This window comes from Carcharodon carcharias, chromosome 18 (assembly GCF_017639515.1).
Source record: "Carcharodon carcharias isolate sCarCar2 chromosome 18, sCarCar2.pri, whole genome shotgun sequence".
NCBI lineage: Eukaryota > Metazoa > Chordata > Chondrichthyes > Lamniformes > Lamnidae > Carcharodon > Carcharodon carcharias.
Genome location: NC_054484.1, coordinates 79,403,265 through 79,423,836, shown reverse-complemented (window position 1 = coordinate 79,423,836; position 20,572 = coordinate 79,403,265). Strand labels below are relative to the sequence as shown.

At 43.7% G+C, this 20,572-nt stretch overlaps 1 protein-coding gene across 3 annotated transcripts in view; it reads right to left on the bottom strand.

The window, feature by feature from the left end:
* Positions 1-6,908: 6,908 nt before the first annotated feature.
* Positions 6,909-20,572, bottom strand: part of si:rp71-68n21.9 (kelch-like protein 13) — an 87,833-nt gene continuing 74,169 nt past the window's right edge. For all 3 annotated transcript variants that reach the window (XM_041210589.1, XM_041210590.1, XM_041210588.1), the window contains exons 5-7: positions 19,551-20,346; positions 8,971-9,084; positions 6,909-8,003 (exon numbers count right to left, since the gene is read on the bottom strand). In XM_041210589.1, coding sequence (XP_041066523.1) covers positions 7,507-8,003; positions 8,971-9,084; positions 19,551-20,346 — 1,407 coding nt within the window. In that variant the 3' untranslated portion in view covers positions 6,909-7,506. The remainder of the gene's footprint in view (positions 8,004-8,970; positions 9,085-19,550; positions 20,347-20,572) is intronic.

The following is a 20,572-nucleotide window of genomic DNA, read 5'->3' as shown; positions in this document are numbered from 1 at the left end:
TGATCATACCATCCTTTTCCAATGAGTCTTAACAGCCATGGGTAGGACTTTCCTCTCCTGATTCCATTCTTATCTATTTAATCAGAACCAGAGAGTCATATGCAATGGTTGATCTCCTTGCTTCCGGACCTTTACCTCCACAGAGCTTTCCTTGACTCCCTCCAATTTCTCATCTACAGCTTTCTCTTGCAACATCGTGCGAAAACGGAGCATCAAGTTTCCACATGTACACTGGCAACACTCAGCTCTATGCCGCAACCACCTCTCTCTACCCCACTATTGTCTCTAAGTTTTCAGACTGTTTGTCTGACATCCAGTACTGAATGAGCAGAAATTTCTTCCAACTAAACATTGGGAAGATCAAAGCCATTGTCTTTGGTTCCTGCCACAAATTCCATTCCTTAGCCATTGACTCTATCCCTCTCCCTGGCAACTGTCTGAGGTTGAAGTAATCAATTGCATCTCTACATCTTCAATTAGCTCTCTCGTACTGGTGGGCTTCAACTCAACACTTTCATCTGTATCATAAGTTTGCAGATGAAACTAAGCAGTTTAAAGTTTTTTTTTGGTAAAATATACAGGTTTGACTAATAAATAAATTACTTTTATAACATATTATCTTGGTATTGATGGCTTGTAGTAATATATCTGAGGCCTCTTATTTTGTACTTAATAACTACCATTCAAAACTATCTAAAGTCATAAAATTCTGGAACAAGTTAAGCACAAAATGAATTACAATCATTCTCACAAAAGATCTACATCCAAAGCATTAATTTGTCTTTTCTCTTTATGGACACTGGTGCATTTTCTGTGTATTCTGCCATTTCATGTTTTTATTTCATAGATTGGGCATGGCATATGCATCAACAGATATCACAAATGTGTGAGAAATAAAGGTTTTCACATGCAATTGTAGTTGAAACATTATCCATACCTTAAGGTGTCCCAGTGATTTCTCATAATGTGTTCTTATGCAGGAACCATGTTGTGTGGGTGGTTCAGAGACAGAGAAGCATCTCTTTATTTAATGAAAATGAATGCAGATTATTTTTAAAATCAGCAATGTGAACCATCAAATCATCAGCATGGTAGGAGGCTAGCAGATGCTTGTCTTTACAGTTTAATCCCTTATTAATGGTGAACGAACATTAAGATAACACAAGAACATTGATAATCCTTATGGCAAATAAGCTTAAAATCAGATTTGATTTTAATATTTTTGAACATTTTTAATACTTTTAAACTGGAGGGAAATGCAATTTTATAAAGTCTGTATGTAATCATTACTTCTTCTATATTTTCAGTAAAATATATAATTACATCATGCGTACTAGATTGTGAGGCAAAAAGAACCCTTTCATTTGATAAAACTTTACATATTAGTGTTGTCAATGTCATGTGCATTTGCCAGCTACATTTTAAACCTAACAAGTGCAGTTTAACAGAAATGACATAATATCATTACAATTTTGCAAGCACCAGAATGGATATTTGCTCTGGTACAACAATGTAGTCAATGTCACCAGGGTAAATAGACCCTGTTGGCCAGTTTGTGGTGTAATTTCCATGTAGAAATGCATCACACCAAGTTTGGATATGTTCAACACTGTGCACATGCACAAATGAAATTCTGATAAATCAGGTTCATTTTACAAGTTCAGAAATCTGCCTCATTTTCAAATAAACTTGGCTTTAACCCTCAGCTCAGGCAGGGTATCAGGCAAAAAGAGACAGTTGATAAATCCACTACCCAATTAGTCAATGTATAAAAGAGGCATATGGACCAGAAGGATTCCATGTTAGATCCCCAGTCCCAGCTGAGTTAACTGAATGCCACCAGGGATTAATAATCCTACAGTCTCACCTCAGTATTTCTGGATCAGGGAAAGGGAAAAAAAGCATAATCTTTTTCCTGATGGCTATCAGCTATATCAGCTAAAAGGACCATGTGAATGTACATCTAGATAGGACACTATTTGATTGGCCCTGATGTCCTCCATGGTTGAATAAGATGCTTAAATAGATTGTCTAAGATCACAGACGAAATAGGGGTCTGTTCCCCAATGGCAGGGATCTCTCTATGAGGGGGATCTGATGTAAGAGAGCTTTCAGGGTGGGGGGTCGGGGGGGAGGTGGCAGCAGGGGAAAGCACACTGGCCCACAAGGAGTGCTGCAAAGGTGCTTACCTTCATCCCAAATTTGTCCTTGCCTTGTTTGAGCTTCCAGGTCTTCTGATGCCAGGGATACCCGGGAGACCACAAAAGAACCAGCAAAACAGGTAAATCAGAAGCTGCCAGCCTCATTAAAGTACAGTACTTAAATTGTCAGCCCATTTCCTGGGTTGTCCACCCCATATCCCACCTTCGTTAAACCTGGAAGTTAGCAGTTTTAACCTCTGACCTGACCCTAATTCACCCATTTTTAGCTGTTAAAATTCAACCCAACATTTCATAATTGGAAACAAAAACACATAATGAAAGTGGCCAACTAGAAATAATGAATTTTTCCCCTCACTGGGCCCAACATCATGGGAACCATTGTATCTTGTGGCATATCATCTCACTTCATTTATCTCATAACTTCCAACTAAATATTTATCCAGTTTCTTCTTGAAGGAATTAATCAATTCAGCCCCAACTATATTGACTGATAAATTATCCCTTGTGTTACTACAATTCGCCTTCACTGTTTTAGGGCTGTTTCTTTTATAAAAAAAACGCACTTTGGTTCCTAACTCATGTATTTATAATTCTTACTGCACTGAAAGCTAGGAAATATGTTTTCATAATCTGCCAACTATTTGGTTCCCGAGCAGACTGCATTATGATATATTTACTCTAGTCAAGCTTTTGGAGGACTTTACCAATTAACTCTTTCAGTACGCTGCAGGCTAATAATTAAGAGATGCATTGAGAGTGGGGATGGGGGTCCAATATCATGCACGAAGCCAGGTATTGATTTGTGATGCAGCCGTTTGCTGCTCCCCCTCTCTTTCCAGCTTCCTTTGCTCCAATATTTGTGGTTTCTTTCAGCCTTCCTCTGAAGGTCTGTTTTCCACAGCACCATCTTGGCATCACCCTACTGTTTTCAAAAGATTCCTAAAGGTCCTTACCCACCTTTACCAACCTCCACTTTCCCCATTCCAACTCCCCATTGTTTCTTCTTGACATCAGCCTGGCATCCATGGTCTTACTCTCTGAGTGATCACTTTGTTATAACAATGCAAGCTAGTAAGATAGTTAAGGAATTAATAAAAAGGCCAAGGTCTACTCTTACTACCTTTTCACAGAAGTAGGCTTCTGCCTAACTGGTGAGCTGCCTCTGGAACCGCAAATAGTGCTCAGAGCTCACTGTCCTATGAGATTTTCCGTGCCAGCCTTATAGCCCATGTGTGCAGAAGCATTTCATTGTGAATGATATCCCTTTTTCCCCCTCCACCCACCATCTATCTCAATGTTCACGCTCATAACTCAGGAGGTGCTCTATTTGGGGACAATAGATCAGTTGTTTGAAAACGACTTGCTGATGTAAAATAGCATATTTCAAAAATACATATGATTCCACACAACATTCTGAAACATAAACATTGGAACCAAATATTTTATTTATAATAAGGTCCACACAGTGCTGAAGTCCTGGAGAAAAAATTCCTAAGGAATTCTGAAGGCTCAAATGAAATACAAAAGAATTGGAGAGCACATCACTAACTAACATTTGTTCAGATTTAATGTGACAGCATACTCTGATGTGGGGGCAGAGCTGTGTTGCCTTGCTTTAACAATAAATAATTCAAGCCTCTCATAAAATAGGTATCAATTTCTCATTCACGAGATGGAGGTCAACAGAGAAATTACCATTCTCATCAATTACAGACACTGTTTTCTCTGATAATCAAGACCAGATCAATATCCGTAGATAAATGAAAGTAAGGCTGTGTCTCTAATGAATATAGTCAGCAGAAGGGCAATAGCTTTATTGAATGCACCCCTGGTCTGGCATTCCACTTATATTGCACTGGATCATCCAATTCTTCAAAAATCCACCAAATGTTTTAGTATCTGAGATAAAACTTTTATGTTCCTTTTTTTGCTTCTAAAGAGCATGTTGAAGAATGGTCTACCTGTTATGGAGAACAGGTTAGTCACAAGGGACACAATCAAGTTTTAGGGGTGGTACAGACAAGAGGTTAATCCTAGTGCCAGGGTTTTGAATTATGAGAAATGACCAGAGAAATTCATGGTTTGAAAGAAGTTGACTCAGAGATATGTAAGATATCATCATTACTTCACATCTCCACACTCTTCTCTTTGGAAAATAATTTGAAACCGTGGAAGGATTCACTGGCTGATTAACAATCTGAGAGGACATTCCATGGATGTAATCATCTTTATACCAGCCGATTGATTAGTCCAATACAACATGAAGGATTTATGAACTCACGTGGGCTTTATGATGATGGGGGTGGGGCACCCACATCCACTAGTGAATATCTCACTTGGAGCTGAATTTTCATTCCTGGATCGAGAGTGCAGAATCTGATCAATTCCTGGCTCCACAAACCTGAGCCAGGAGAAAGTACCCCAGAAGTTTGGATTTCCATTCCGAGGGTGGGGTAGGGGTCGACTACAAGCAGTCCCACCAGTCTAATTGATGGAGCCAGAATGGACCTAAGTCTGGGGGAGGGTCTCACTACAAAGATGAAAAGGAGGCCAGGGCGTTGGGGTGGCGGGTCTTGATGGAAAGGCCTGGTGTTGTGGGTGTTGTGGGGGGGGGGGGGGTGGGTGGCGGTGGAAGGTCTTGAGATGGTGTGCCTGATGTGGAAAGGGGGCCAGTGAGGGAGGAGCCTACCCCTTCCTGCCCAATGGCTGAGCAGGGTAACTGCCAAGTGACTACTTAAATGCCTCATTTGGGACAAGGGTGCGCAAGTGCTTTAGGCGTCACCCACACAACCCATCCCCATCCTCTTACCCCCACCTCCACCCGTCTCACCTACTAAAGCTAAGGAATGGATGGGCAGAAAGATCACCTGGAAAGGTGGGAGGGCTTAAATTTGTGGACCACTCTTGGGCAGGGAAACAGATGGGTGAACCTGTAAATTAGGGTATCATGCTCTAAGTGGCCTGCCCACTTGCACCTCATATCCTGCCATGATTTGTGGGCAGAGGGGAAAGCATGGGTGGGCCGCCCGCCTGCCCGTGGCCCAATCAAGGCCCTTAAGTGGGCAATTAATGCCCAATTAAAGGCCTCATCTTGCCGCCACTCCGATGTAAAGTGCAGAGTGAGAGGCCTGTGCCCGATGGGTAATCTGGCAATTTTAACCCTGCAGGCCACCAGTCAGCTGGTCAGTGAAGAGGTGGGGGGGTTTCCTCCTTTCTGGATTCCCTGTGCTAATCGGAGGACCTTCCCCCACAGTTTTGTCTCCCGCATCCACTCTCCCTGTCCTGCCCAACATGCAGAGCCTGACAACCTGGCCCCAGCAATATCCTGATTTACCCAGGTGTGGGGGCATCCATGGTTCCTCTTCCTCCTGGGCCTCCTGCAACACTGGCAGTGGCCACCAATCCTGGTGTGGCACAGAGCTGCAGGCCTCCGATTGACTGGCAACTCTATGAGGCAGGACTTCCTCCTGGAGATGAATGAAAGTTCTGCCTAATACTAATTAAAGGGCCATCACTCAAAAAAATTGAAGGGCCAATGCCTGAAAAATTAAAGCAGCGCAAGCAACCAAGCAGAGGCAGACTTTCCTCTGAAATTTATGTTGGGAGCCTACCCTCAGTGTAGAATCCAGCCCAGGGAATTTTCCAACCACCTCCCACCCCTGCCCCCCTCCCACCCACCCCCACCCCCACCTACCTGCAAACCCACCAGCATGGGCCTGTAAATTCTGTCCAATATGTTTGGAACCGCATGAGAGCTATTAACATTTGTCCAAAAAACTGATCCTGTTTGTTCCAGTGATTGAGTATGACTGACCAGTATGTTTTCAGCACACACCATTTTCGTTCAGATTTCCAGCATATGCAGTTTTGTAATGTTATTTTTACACAGAATTTAAACACATTAATGCTAGAGACTTCAAGCTGGATTTTGCTTGGTGCTCTGATACACTAACATTGCAACCAAATGGGAATTCTGAGCCCGTACTTGCCACAGCAAGACTGGCTCAGGAATCTAGAGGCATCCTCCTAACTGGTCACCTCTGTGTTTGTCATCTTATTAAGGACAGCAGATGGGTGGGCTCCTGATACTGCTGCCCCACTGGGAGAGGTGGGCCCTGCCCCTCTGGGAGAAATGGGTGCTGCTCCATCAGGAGAGTTGGGTGCTGTTGAGCCAGGTCAGTGACAGTGTAGGTGCCTCAACAGGAAGCCACCTTTGGAAACATGGGGAGCTAAAATAAAATCAATGAAGGGTCTTGCCTTTAAGCCTTTTGGAGAGGAGGGGGACCTTCTTCAGATGTATCATTTGGGCTGCAGGTACACCCTCTCCTACCCTCAGCCCCCTCTCTGGGACATGGAACTTCTAGCTCTGATGACCCTCCAGCCTTCTGCATGGAGGCTGCTTTAGTTGAACAGATGGCCTCTGCAGTGGATGGGTGTGTTTGCTCAGCTGACAGCAAAATGCCAGCAAGCTTGCAAAACCATTACCCCTGCTTGGGGCCTTAAACAATTGCCCTCCCAGCCCACTCCTCGGCAAATTCCCCAAAGGTGGAATTGCGTCAGGGAACTGTCCTGACTTGTCTCCCCTCTATTTTCATGGACCCCACCTCCAAGGCTGCCACCACTGGGTTAGGAAAATTCAGCCTTTCCTTTCACAGACAGTCACATGTGTCAATGAGACAGTGAATAATTGGTTGAAAACCTGTTGAGAAAAGAAAATCTTCTGAAGAAGCGTAAGAGATCAATAACTCATTGTTTAACTACTTTATATTTACTTACTCTTTAAAATGTGATGTTTTGAAAATATCATCATCAAATAAACTATACTGGAATGAAATAAAGTCCTTGGGCTACATTGAAAAAAAATCTATGTACAATGACCAGTTCTCATTGGTGCCCCATTTGTGTTTTTGTAGAAAGCTAGGCAGTCTTGATAGTTCCTAGGCATCCAAATGAAGGAAGAGATCAAAGAAGTTGGCAAGTCGGAAAGATGTTTGAGAGTAGCAAATGTTAGCAAAGGGACAATAATTACGTCTGTAATTTAAATTACTAGGTAGTACAAATATGACATGCAGAGACTAAGAAATGTTTACATTTTTCATTTCACCATGAAGTGAATGATAGAGATTATATTAAAGTTTGAACAATTTTCATGAATTTACAGTATATGGTTATCTGTGAATCAGTTAGCCCTAGATTTCACATATGGCATCAATGCCTTTTACAAACAAAGGTGTTGTAGACTATTTGACTTGATTAAGTTAAGTAGAGCTTGTTGAAAGAATACAATGAATAGATGGCACAGTAAGGAGGAATCCACAGTAGTCATTGGTTAAGATTCAAATCACTAAGTATCATGTGGTGCCACAAGTGGCGATTCTCGAGGTGGTGATTCCAATTCATCCTCTGGCATATGAACTGTCAGGGTACATGCCCGAATACCACCTAGTGGTTCAGGCACATCAAAAACTTTCTGCCACTCATTCTTTTCTGGGTCGTACTTCTGGACAATTTCTACCATGCAACGATTGTTCCACGAATAGCCCCCAATGACATATATGTTGTTGTTAAACACTGCTACACCAACGTCACTCTGTCCACGTAGCATTGGAGCAATGTGACTCCACTGATCTGCATTCGGGCAATAGTACTCGCAACACAGTACGTCATCATAGTCATTTGTGCCCCGGAAATGGTTCCCTCCAATAACATAAAGCCGATCTCCAACCGAGCACATACAATGTAACCCACGAACTGTAGACATGTCTGATTTTCGGGACCAACTGTTAGTTTCTGGATTATAGCACTGCAGTTCTTTCTGAAATGTATCATGAGTAATTCCACCTATAAATATATATAAGTAATTATAATTAGAAAGACAAAGTGTTAGTGTGACAACATCAGATATTATATTTGCAGACCCATTAATTTTGCTGTTCTTCCTGAAAATCTGATTCTTCCAGTTGACTAACCTATGCTTTAGTCTTAGGTGATTTGCTTACTGGTTGAGCTATTTGGATTACCGTTGTCATATAACAATAGAGAATAGTTACCATAGGGTTTATCCTGTGGCTATTTTAGATTCATTTATCTTGGATGTCAGAACCATACTTTACAAAGAGAAATGCACAAACAGAAAATGAGCAATTTATTTAATGAAAAAGGTCTGACACCTTATGAGAATCGTACTAAGAAAGAAAGACTTGCATTTATAAAATGCCTTTCATGACCACAGAATGTCCCAAATCATTACAGCCAATTAAGTACTTTTGTGTAGTCACTCTTGGAGGAAATGCAGCAGCTAATTTGCACACAGTAACCTCCCACAAACAGCAGTGTCATAATGATCAGATAAACTGTTTGTTTTGTGATGTTGATTGAGGGGATAAATATTGGCCAGGTCACCAGGCATATCTCCCCTGTTCTTTTTTCAAAATAGTGCCATGGGATCTTTTACATTCACCCAAACAGGCAGATGGGGTCTCAATTTAAAGTCTCATCCAAACAGATGGCACTTCCAACAGCACAGCACTCCCTCAGTACAGCATTGGAGTGTTAACTTTGATTTTTATGCTCAAACCCTGAAATGGGACTTAAACTTGGATTGTTGCAGCTCAGAGGTGAGAATGCTACCAACTGAGCCATGGTTAACTTTCAAGTCCTTCCAATTCTGTGTAAGCAGTGATATACAATTATTCACTTTGATGTTATAACATAAGAGAACAATTATATCCTCATAAGTAAAATAATGTTGCTGCAATTAAGTTGTAATGCTGCCAAACATTACCCAGTCCTCTTAGTTTTTATCTACCTGATATGTACATGTATCCCCCATGAACTGTTCCAGCATGTCCATAGTGAGGCTCATTCATTCGAGTGGCAAAAGTCCATTCGTTGGTTGTCGGATTGTAGCGTTCAACCGTGGCTGTTAAAGTACCAGAACAATACAGCAGATGTGCTTTAAAATTTCTTTTCATCAAGATTAGTATCTTAATTGGTGAACATAAATAAATAGTCTCACTCTTTGTTAAGTAGTAATTATTCATAACAAAACATTGCATTGGCAACAGTTTCACAGTTGGGTAGTCAGCATCTCCATCTGCCTACTGGTGGCTTCATGTGCTATGGCAGCGTCAATAATCTGTGATATTGTGAGCTTGACCTTTTCAATCAGAACGTTTTCTACATCAGGGTGAGCCCCAAGTGAGCTAATCGACCAGCCTTTCATCATTTCTTTGAATTTACCGTTGCTGACTACCTTTCTCAATCATTAAGAAATCGACATATTCACAGTCCTTCAGACTCATCTCCAATAGAATAGCTGGGACTAAGCAAATAGCAACTGTGATTTCAGAATTAACCATATAACCACCCCTGAACTAATTAAACTGGCTGCCACTATGGTTGAAGCTAAGAATTGCATTATTGTTTTGGGTAGGATTTTCCGTTCATTGGCGAGCGCAGTGGACGGGCCCAGGAGCGGCCAAGAAACGGCCCGCTGTCCACGATCGGTCCCCGTCTGCAATTTCACGCTGGCTGGCCAATTAACGGCCAGCCAACGTGAGAGACGTGCTGAGGAGCTCAGTGCTGCCGGGATGGGGGCGGGAGGAGTGCGAGCGCAAAAGCCTGCGCATGCGCGGGGAGCGCATACTGAAAGCTTCCTGAAGACAGAGCTGCCTCTGTGCTCTGTGCCTCTGCCAGAGCTGAAGAATTGTGGATTCAAAAATAAACATTTTAAAAATGAGAGAAACATGTCCCCACATGTGACTCAGTTATATGAACAGGACATATTAAAAATGATGTTTAAAAATTTTAATTTTTTTTAAAGTTACTGTTGGAAACCTCATCCCACCCGTGGATGAGGTTTCCTAAAAAATGCAAAGGCCGTCTGGCCATTTTGCCTACCCGCCAACTGAACGCTTGAACGGGCAGTGGAAAATAGGTTTACCTTAATTGATTAAGGGCCTTAATAGGCCTTTTAATTGTTGGCAGGCGCGCTGCCGACTCTTGTACACACCCGCCAACCGAAGTATTGTTAGAGTGCAGGATGGCGTCAGGACGCTCGCCCGATGTCATCGCGCGTGATGTTACACCCGATTGGGTAGGGCGTGTGCCCACCTCCGGGATATAAAATCCTGCCCATAGTGCCCACACTTGTTTACTAACCTTCAAAACCTGTTATATTGTTATATTATTTGATGTACAGGTATATCTAGTATGCCACATCACTCACTACTGCACTACAATCCGTGTACCAAAACAACAAAATATCGGTCCGCAGTACAGGGTGAGATTGGAGAAATACATTCGATGTCAGCTCCTGTATTGGTGTAAAATGGTGTGATTATTTTGAACTTCTGAGAACCACAAAGTATATCATGCTGGTAGTAGGTGCCTGTGAGTGGAACCCAAACATTTTAAACACATCTAATGGTGATATAGATTGAGAAAAATCAATCTGAATTAGTGTCAGAGAGAGGAAAAAAATGAGTGAATTGTGTGAATACAAAATGGCCACCACCACAGCGATGAATGTGCAGCTTCAGCCCGTAATAAATTGGGAGGCCGATGATGTCATGAAAGCATTTGAGAAGTTTAAACAAAAGTGCAGATTGGCATTGGCAAAGAGGAAAGGGTCAACTATTTCCTTACATGTGCAGGCAATAAATGTTTAGATCTTTTTCAAATCTGGGAGATAAGTGAGGGCAATAGTAAAAATTCAGACACCATTTTTGAGAAATTCAGCACGCATCTCCAGCCAACATCAAACCATTGGATCCACCAACATGAATTTCAGAGCTTGAGGCAGGAACCAAGTGAGCCTGTTGACAATTTCTTAGTGATTAAGAAACATATGGAGAACTGATATTTGACAGCTAGGAACGGCCCAAATCAGAGGGACAAACAAAGGAAAAGATGTTAACTACTGGCCCTGCTATCCTGGGGTTGAGCAGTTGTGAAGAGCTGTAGCTGATCTCAGTAAACCATGAGGTGAAGGAGGTATCACTGAGGATTGAAGATAGTACACCCATTAAAAAGTGCCCTCCGATCAGAAGCAAGGAAGATCTGGTCCAAATACATCTTAAGGGTGGAATCATCCCAGATTTGCAATAAATGCCGTAGTGGGCAGGAGAAAGGATGTTTTAACTGCTGGCTGCAATGGCAGCTTTACATGCTGTATTGTCCCAATCCCACCTCATAATTATGCATTCCCAGGAAAAATGCCATATTGATGGTGGCAGGCCTGCCACGCCATCATCTCGCTGCTTCATCATGCCAGGTGTCATATTTAAAGTGCAGCCACACCTCTCAGTGCTTCCAGCCCAGGACTGCTGCAAAGAAGACATGGCCTCGAAAGGCAAGAAGACTGCAGCACTCTGGTTTAATGACACATCCCTTGAGCCCTTTTTGGATGCAGTGGAGGCCTGCTGTTATGTCGTCTACCCCCGCTCTATCTGCAGGATGGGCGGCAACATCACTAATCCAACATGGGAGGTGATGGCAGTGGTGGTCATTGCTAATGCCCTATAAAAGAGGACAGCCGCCCAGTGCCGAGTGTGAGTCACTCTTCTCATCATTCACAACTCACACACTCACAAACCCATCACACATTCACAAGGATCTCACACCTCAAGGGACAACACCACTAACTCTCACATATACCCTCACATCTCTATCAGGCTCATATCCCCTTGAGCTTGCGTCCTCATCCAGTCCATGGCTCCACTCACCGCTCAAACATTCCACGCAGTGCCATGTGTCCTGCTCACACTCTCTCCATCTGTTTTCATGCAGGAGAAGCATGCTGATAACAGCAGGGAGAGGTCCCAGACCAGGGTGGGGCCAGGGGAGGGGGGTGGGGGGGTGGTGGAGTGGCCAAAATTAGGCCCCTCACTCACTTTGAGGAGTGTGCCATTGCACTGACCGGTGAGGACGTGGACCGTGCCTGTGGTGACGGTGAGATCGGTGGTGAACACCCATGTGAGGATCCTGCACCACATCATCTGTCTCTCAACACAACTGTGACTGCTCTCTCTCCTGCTTTTGACTCTGCTGCTATGCACTAATATCTCTAATTTGGTTCACAGGGAGCTCTGCGAAGCAACCGACACCCTCAGCTAGCCAGTCCCTCACCTTCATCCACGTCCTCACCTCCAACCAAGAGGATTCCTCCTCAATTGAAAAGCTGGAAATAAGCAGCCTGGAAGACCCGTCACAGCGCTTACCCACACCCTCCACCAGCACGGAGATACACATCTCAGAGGGACCTAGATCTAAAGAAGGCTTGGGTTCACAATTTGGTGTCACCACATGGACACGCATCTGCAGCAGGAAGAGGCAGGTTCAGTCGAACTCCTGGCACTCAGAGGACTGTTGGAGAAGAGGCAGCTGTGAGGTCCGAGTCAGATGATGAGCCTCTGGATTTGTTCTTCCAGCTCATCCAGGAGAATCAGCAGAAGGCGTGGGAAGCCCTCAACAGAGTGACATGCGAGTCAGACGAGTGCGCCTGCCTGTTCTCTGATGAAGTGGTGCCCACATGTGCGCTCATGGAGATCTCCATGGGAAGGATGGCAGACGCTATGGAGACCCTGGCCCAGCAGAATGCAGAGATGTGTACAGACTTGCACTCCATCGCAGTAGCCATGGGTGAATTCCTGAAGTGGCAATGCGAGAGGGAAACGGAGCACCTCAATATCTCCCCCGATGCTTCTTCCCCTCAAGGAGTCAGGTCAGGGCCCTTGGGCACCCGAAGGGGGGGGAGTGGCAGTTGGACACTTCTGGGTCATCTACTCAGGAATCTCAAAGGCTGTCCTCTTGCTCCGAGTCCCCTTTGCCTGTGACCCCCTCAATCTCATCCTCTTAACCACAGAGGAAGTAGTTGGCCCACAGGAAGACAGCCAAAGCAAGTTGGGGCCCCCACGCCTTGGCTCTCCAGAAGACTCCTTCCCGCCCCGGACTCCCTTTCCCTTGTTACTCCTTCTCCCAATCCGGATTCCCCCCACCTTAGTCCTTCCCCTCTCCAGACTCCTTCCTCTAGCCTTACTCCTAACCCTTCCTGACTCCTCCCTCCCCCTGGGTACCTTCCTCCCCCCCAGACTCCTTCCCCTTTCTGGAGTCCTTGCCCTCTCCGGATTCCTTCACATCTCCAAACCCCTTCTCTTACACGTTCCTCTCCCACTTACACCTACTTCCCCAATTGCCATCCTCTCCCCACTTACCCTCTCCTCCCATGTACTCCCTCCCCGGCCCAACCTTACCCTCCAACACCTTTGTTCGCTCCCTCCCAACCTCAGCCCCACTGACTCACCTTCCTCTCCCAGTCGATTCTAGACCTTCCTCTCCCCCTCCCCGGTACATCTTCCTCTCCCAAACAGAGCTGGACCTTCCTCTCCACCCCCTCCACCATCATCCATTGTGAACAGACTCTCAATGGTGACTTTCCATTTTCGGCGAGCTGCTTTTCAGCAGAGCCATATCCATGAGAATCTGCCCAGCATGCCATGGAAGTTCCTCTAGGGTCCTATTGCTGTCAGGCTCCTGGATCTTCTGCGCCTCGGATGTCCACGATGTGATCAAGGTCCTGGCATTAAGTCCCGACTTCTGCGCATCACACATGTCAAGGTGTGTGCTGCACCGACGTGGGGGGCTGATTTCGGTGGGCTGGTCTTATAATGATATGCAGACGTATTACAACGAGGTTCCTGACATCTGATAGCGAGAAACACAGCCCGCCATCGACGGGCTGAATGGATGTTCGCAAACTGGTTCCATTGCATCATTAAACCGATTTTTGGCCTTCTCGCCATATTGTCCACCACGCCGCCAAAAACGCCCCGACACCAGCAGGCACAGAAAATTCTGTCCTAAGTGTTTTGATAAGATTGTTGGATGCTTTGAAGATTTTGAGTATCACACCATCATTGATCCAAGGAAGAAACTAGTGATCCATCTACAATGCAAACTACCAATCCTCCTGTTCATCCTTTGAGACAAAGGTGACCATGTTCATCATCTGGGGTATTTGGTAGTGTTCTAGTGGGTACACGTGACTGCACCAGGAAGGTTCCGCCGTAAATCAGACAGGATACCGCTGACGATTGAGTTTTTGATGAGTTGCTAACATGGGATTTGCTCTCCTTGTGTTTTTTCTTTGGTTGTGCCAGGTACAGTGAGCTTCCCCCATGACTCAAAGTAAATATCAAAGCTCCTAAGTGAAATCTTCAGCCTGTCCTTGTAGTGCTTCCTTTGAATGCCATGAGAGCGCACTCTACATTCAAGTTTTCCACAGAAGATCTGATTTGCTAAGCCAGTGTCAGGCATTTTGGCTTCATGACCAGCCCAGTTCATGGTGAGGATATTTGGCTTGCCAGTTCAGGTGAGCACCTCAGTATCTGGCATTTTGTCCTGCTATCTGATTGTCAGAAGCTTCCAAAGGTAGCTCAAAAGAAAGTGGTTGAACTTCTTGGCATGACAATGGTACACAGCCCAGGTCTCGCATGTGTAGAATAGAGTGGACAGGACAATTGCTCAATAGGCTTTCAGTTTGGTAGGCAGACATACACTCCTTTGTTCCCAGGCTGATGTTCAAAACCTGCTGAAGGCCACACTTGCTTTGGTAATTCTTGCACATGTCTTGTCAATATAGACAGCTTGAGAGAGCGTGCTGTTGAATTAAGTAAACTTATCCACTGCTGACAGGATCTGGTCATAGATTAAAACATTGGGCCTGAGATAGGGCTTTCCTGGAACAGGTTGGTATATTATTTGAGTTTCTTTTGTGCTGATTGTAAGGTTGAAGTTGTCACATGCATTAAAGAACAAATCCATACTACATTACATGTCCAACTTTGAACAGGCAGCTAGTGCACAGTCATCAGCAAACAGGAAATCACAAAGTATGTTCTTGGAGATCTTAGTCTTTATCTGGAGTTGTCTCAGATTGAGCAGCTTGCCATCCATGCGATATCTGATTTTGATGCCAGCATCACTATCATGGAAAGCATCAGAGAGCATTGTGGAGAAAACAGGCTGGAGAGGGTTGGCGCTACCACACAGCCCTAGTTAACTCCATTAATGACCAGGAATCAGTCAGAAGACTCACCATCAACCAGGACATGGGTGAGCATAGCGTCATGGAACTGTTGAGCCATTGTGATGAATTTCTCAGGGCAGCTATACTTCCCCCTTACCTTCTAAAAGCTCTCATGATCGAAGGCCTTCGAGGTTAATAAACCTGGAGTAGGAGTCTATGTTCTGTTCTTGGCATTTCCCCTGGGGCTGTCTAACTGCAAACACCATATTAGTGGTTCCTGAACCTTTTCTGAAACTTCACTGACTCTCTGACAGCAGATTCTGGTCGAGATGTTGCACTAAGTGGTTCAGAAGGATTCTGGCAAAGATTTTGCTGGCGATGGAGAGGAGTAAGATTCCTCTTTGATTGCCACAAGATTGGCGGGTTCCTTTACACTTGTAGAGGTGAACAATGCGGGCATCCATGTCTTCTTGTGGTATGGTTTCTTGCTCCCACATAGACTGAAAGAGTTCAGTGAGCTTTTTGACCTGCCATTGTGACATTGTGGACCTCAGGTAGCTTAGCATCAGCTTCTGGAGCTTTGCTGTTGAACAGGAATTTGATTGTGTTTGTTGCTCGTAACATGGTGGGAAGGTCATCAAGAGAGCAGGCTGGCAATCTTTGGCAGCCTGTTGATTCATTGATGGATGAAGGCTGATAGGGGATGTGATTAATGTCCCATTTTTTTGAATTTGGGCATTTTCTGTGAGCAGTGTTGACCCATCGGCATTGAGATCTGTGATGAACCAGTAGACTGGGGCTCGTAGACAAATTTCAGAGCATTTTAGTATCTCTTCCTGTGTTTGTGGTCTGCATTGACTGAAGTTCCCCAGTTTTCTGATTCATCCAAGTGTCCCACATCTCTTTGATCTTGCATTGGACAGTCCTGTGGATGTTTCAGTAGGCATCATGCTTAGGTAGTGATGGCTTATCATTGAGATAAGCCCTGTAGATGTGATGTTTCCCCTCCAGTAGTTTCTGGATCACCAAAATACCAAAGAACTAAAAGAAAAGTTTGAAAGAGCTCCAAGAAACGGAAGAAAAGAAAACGATTGCTAGAGTCACAGTTTACAAATCGGATAAATTCGATCATTGTGAGAAATAACATGCAAAGTCAAATGAATGTGTTGCAGTCGGATTTGGAAATTCTCAAGGCCAATATCAAAAGGCATGGAGAGCTCTTGACAGAAAAAGAAAGACAGCCAAAGAACAAAGAAAAGTACAGCACAGGAACAGGCCCTTTGGCCCTCCAAGCCTGCGTCAATCATATTCCCTGTCAACTCTTTTTTTTAGGCAAAACAGGGCGTTCTGGCAGCTAAACAGGAAGATATCCATGACAAAAAGTTAGAACTAGAGAATAAACCTGGGAAAACTGAAGGCTGAGCAGGACATAACATGGAAAGCTGAGAAGGAGCATATAGAAGAGAAACTGCATGTGCAGTTAGCAGAGGAAGCATCAAATATGGAGATCCTAAGCCTCAGGTCAAAACTTCATCAGCACGGATTTCAAATAGAAGAACTTGAAAAAGAAGAGAATGACAGTGCTGAGCTCAGACAGTAAATTAGTGAACCTCAGCTGCAGTTTAACTATCACAGTCAGTGAATAATTTACTGGAGGCCAATAACAAGCCGTGAGAAATGCTGGAGCATTTAAAAGAGGAAATACAAACTGCAAGAAGCCCAGCAGAAGAGGCACAGCAGGAAATTGAAAAAATTGATGGAAGACAGGAGGGTTGAGTGGTTGGAAGAGAAGGAGAAGCTGCAGAATCGTAACGCAGATGTTGAAAACTAAGTACTGCCATATTATTATCCAGGGTACCCAATGAAATGTCACAATGCATTTACGTTGGTATTCAAAAAGTGATTCTACTTTGGGCACAATCAGCAAAATAGGTGAAATTTACATGTAAAATTGTGCTGCTTTTGAGAAGTGTTTTTCCTTGAATTTCCACCTTATCATCAAACGCACAATCTGCCAATGCCCCAGGCCAATTGGGCAGCTTTTTAAGACATAATTTCACTCCTAAAATATATTTTGGTTCAACAAATATTCCTTGATAAATTTGATGGGTAACTGGGTACACTTTGGTTAACACAGCTAAAAATTTATCACAGGAAAACATGTTTAATAACTATGTCAAACCACCACCATTTTTAATTCTTTCATAGGATGTGAACATTGCTGGAAATGCCAGAATTTCTTGCCCATCCCTAATTGCCCTTGAGAAGGCAGTGGTGAGCCAGTGAGTAAACCAACTTAAAAAAAATATACAGAGCTTTTTCTTAGTTGTATTGAGGTAGATTGAGGGTTTCTTAGGAAATTGTGAAAAACTTATATTCAAAAGCTTTTGACTTGTCCTTGTGCCCAAAATAACCAGCTTAATTTTAGAACTCCTCAAAGGTCTGCAAATGAGCACAATTAGCAGAAACTCCCGATGGTGTTTAACCATTCTGGGAGTGGGCCAGTTTTAAGAAGGAGCCTGGCTTCTAGTGTGATGTTTTTCATACCAGTGCAAAAGAACGCAGAAGCTTCACTGAACACAATTTGTATGTAAAATTCTGTGGTTTGATTTGCATCAAAATGCTAGTGTAATCAAGCGGAAATTCCAAACCAGGGTATTGGGTGAGTTTTCTGGGCTCATGTCTGTTAGGAAAGTAAAGATTAATCTTTGAGCATTGTGATTGCTGCTCAACTGTAAAGAAAGGTCTTTTGTTTATTTTTAACACCAGATTGAACGCAAGGGCTGGAGTTACCTGTAATTTTCAATTTCTGCTGGGAAGCTCCATTGCACTTGTAACAATACCCCGTGCTTTGTAAAGGGGAAGTGTTTGCTATTTTCTCAGTTTTAAGCAAACAGGATTTCTCAAAGTATTTAAGTTATTACTGGGATTTATTATTGAATACAGTCAACATAAATTAAAAACATTTTTTCAAATTCATTTATGGGATGTGGGCATCACTGGTTGGGCCAGCATTTACTGCTCATCCCTAACTGCCCTTGAGAGTGCGGTGGTGAGCTGCCTTCTTGAACAACCACAGTCCATGTGGTGTAGATACACCCACAGTGCTGTTAGGGAGAGAGTTCCAGGATTTTGACCCAGCGACAGTGAAGAAACGGTGATTTATTTCCAAGTCAGGATGGTGAGTGACATGGAGGGGAACTTCCAGGTGGTGGTGTTCCCATGTATCTGCTGCCCTTGTCCTCCTAGATAATAATGGTTGTGGTTTTGGAAGGTGCTGCCTAAGGAGACTTGGAGTGTCTCTGCAGTGCATCTTGTAGATGGTACGCACAGCTGATACTCTGATGGAAGGAGTGAATGTTTGTAGATGGGGTGCCAATCAAGCGGGCTGCTTTGTCCTGGATGGTGTCAAATTTCTTGAGTGTTGTTGGAGCTGCACTCATCCAGGCAAGAAGAGAGTATTCCATCACACTCCTGATTTGTGACTTGTAGATGGTAGACAGGCTTTGGGGAATCAGGAGGTGAGTTACCCGTCGCACGATACCTAGCGTCTGACCTGCTATTGTAGCCACAATATTTATATGGCTATTCCAGTTCACTTTCTGGGCAATTGTAATCCCCAGGATGTTGATATTGGGGGATTCAGCGATGGGAATGCCATTGAATGTCAAGGGGTGATGGTTAGATTCTCTCTTGTTGGAGATGGTCACTGCCTGGCACTTGTGTGGCACAAATGTTAGTTGCCACTTGTCAGCCCAAGCCTGGATATTGTCCAGGTCTTGCTGCATTTGGACATGGACTGCTTCTGTATCTGAGGAGTCGCGAATGATGCTGAACATTGTGCAATCATCAGCGAACATCCCCACTTCTGACCTTATGTTAGAAGGAAGGTCATTGATGAAGCAGCTGAAGATGAAGGCACAACCCCGAGAAACTCCTGCAGTGATGTCCTGGAGCTGAGATGATTGATCTCCAACAACCACAACCATTTAGAAGGTGAGTGAATGAAGATATGACTGCTGCATTGGAAAGAAACTGATCTAATAAATTGTTATAATTATTCTTTAAAAGAGAATAGAATTGTTGGCTTTTCCCCTGTGAGGTGTGGCAATATTGAGATAAAGAAGAAACAATAACTTTAAAAGTAAATTTTTGGAGAAGTATCCCAAGATCAGTCTCACCCAAGGGAAGGTATATTCTTGATATTGCACAGTTCCAATTTACAACCTACAGTATAAAGATTAGCTATACATTGCAGTTCTGAGATGGGATTTATATTCATAATCTGTACTAAAAGTCAAAATTCGACTAACCGGTTTGCCTGAACAATAAGAGGATGTAGATAAATCACAGTTTACCTAATTCTCCAGCAACATTCCGGCCTCCTACTGCATACAGATTTCCTTTAAGAGCACTTAAATGGAAGAAAGTTCTCTTTTCATTTAGGGAGCCCATCTGTTTCCACTTGTTGTAGCGGGGGTCATATCTATATGTTGTATCAACAGCTGTTTTCCCTTTTGTGTCATAGTTGCTCTGCCCACCAACTACAAAGAGGAAATTTCCAATCACAGCTACACCATGCTGGTAACGTGGCACATCCATGGCAGCCAACGACTTCCACATTTGAGTGTTCTCATCAAACAAACGCAACTCCTTGCTCACCAGAAGCTGCTGGCGGAGAACACCCCCCAGGGTGACCAGGTGTGTCGAATTGGAACGGATCCTAGTCCTTTCTGACTGCATGATTGGTTGCATGTAAGGCAACATCTGGTAGTTGCTAGCTTCAAGTAGAAGGTTAACACAAGTGGTATCAGTTCGCATGAACTCAACTTTCTGAACATGTTCAAGAAGCTCCTGTGGTGACATCAGTGGGAAACGAATGTGCTTCATCAGTTTTGCAGCAAACTGCATTCGACATTCCTCGTGCTGCAGCCACTGACAGGCAGCTTTAAATAACTGAAGCTCAGAGCAGTTTTTCAGGCTATCATTGCCAAGTGCAAAGGCAAGTTGGTCGTATGACAACTTAATAAATTCCCCATTGTTTAATAGTGTTAACAAGTTCTTCAGAATACAGTCTTTGATGTAATCATCTACTTTGGTCAAGTGGTATGCATTAGCAATACGACCAATTTCGACACAGTTTTCGAGAGAAACCTGCAAAATGAATTCAAGGAAGGTTATTTAATAAGCACAAACTACCATCAGTAGTTCAGGTTTGGCATAACTCTACACTAGCTCAATGCCATGAGCCATGCAGGATCTTATTTCAATGTGAGATCTTATGAGGATGGGAAGTTCCTACATCAAAGTACTGAAGATCAGTTGATGATCCCATACTTCTACCAATTCATTATTACCCCTTAATACCTTGTCTATTAGT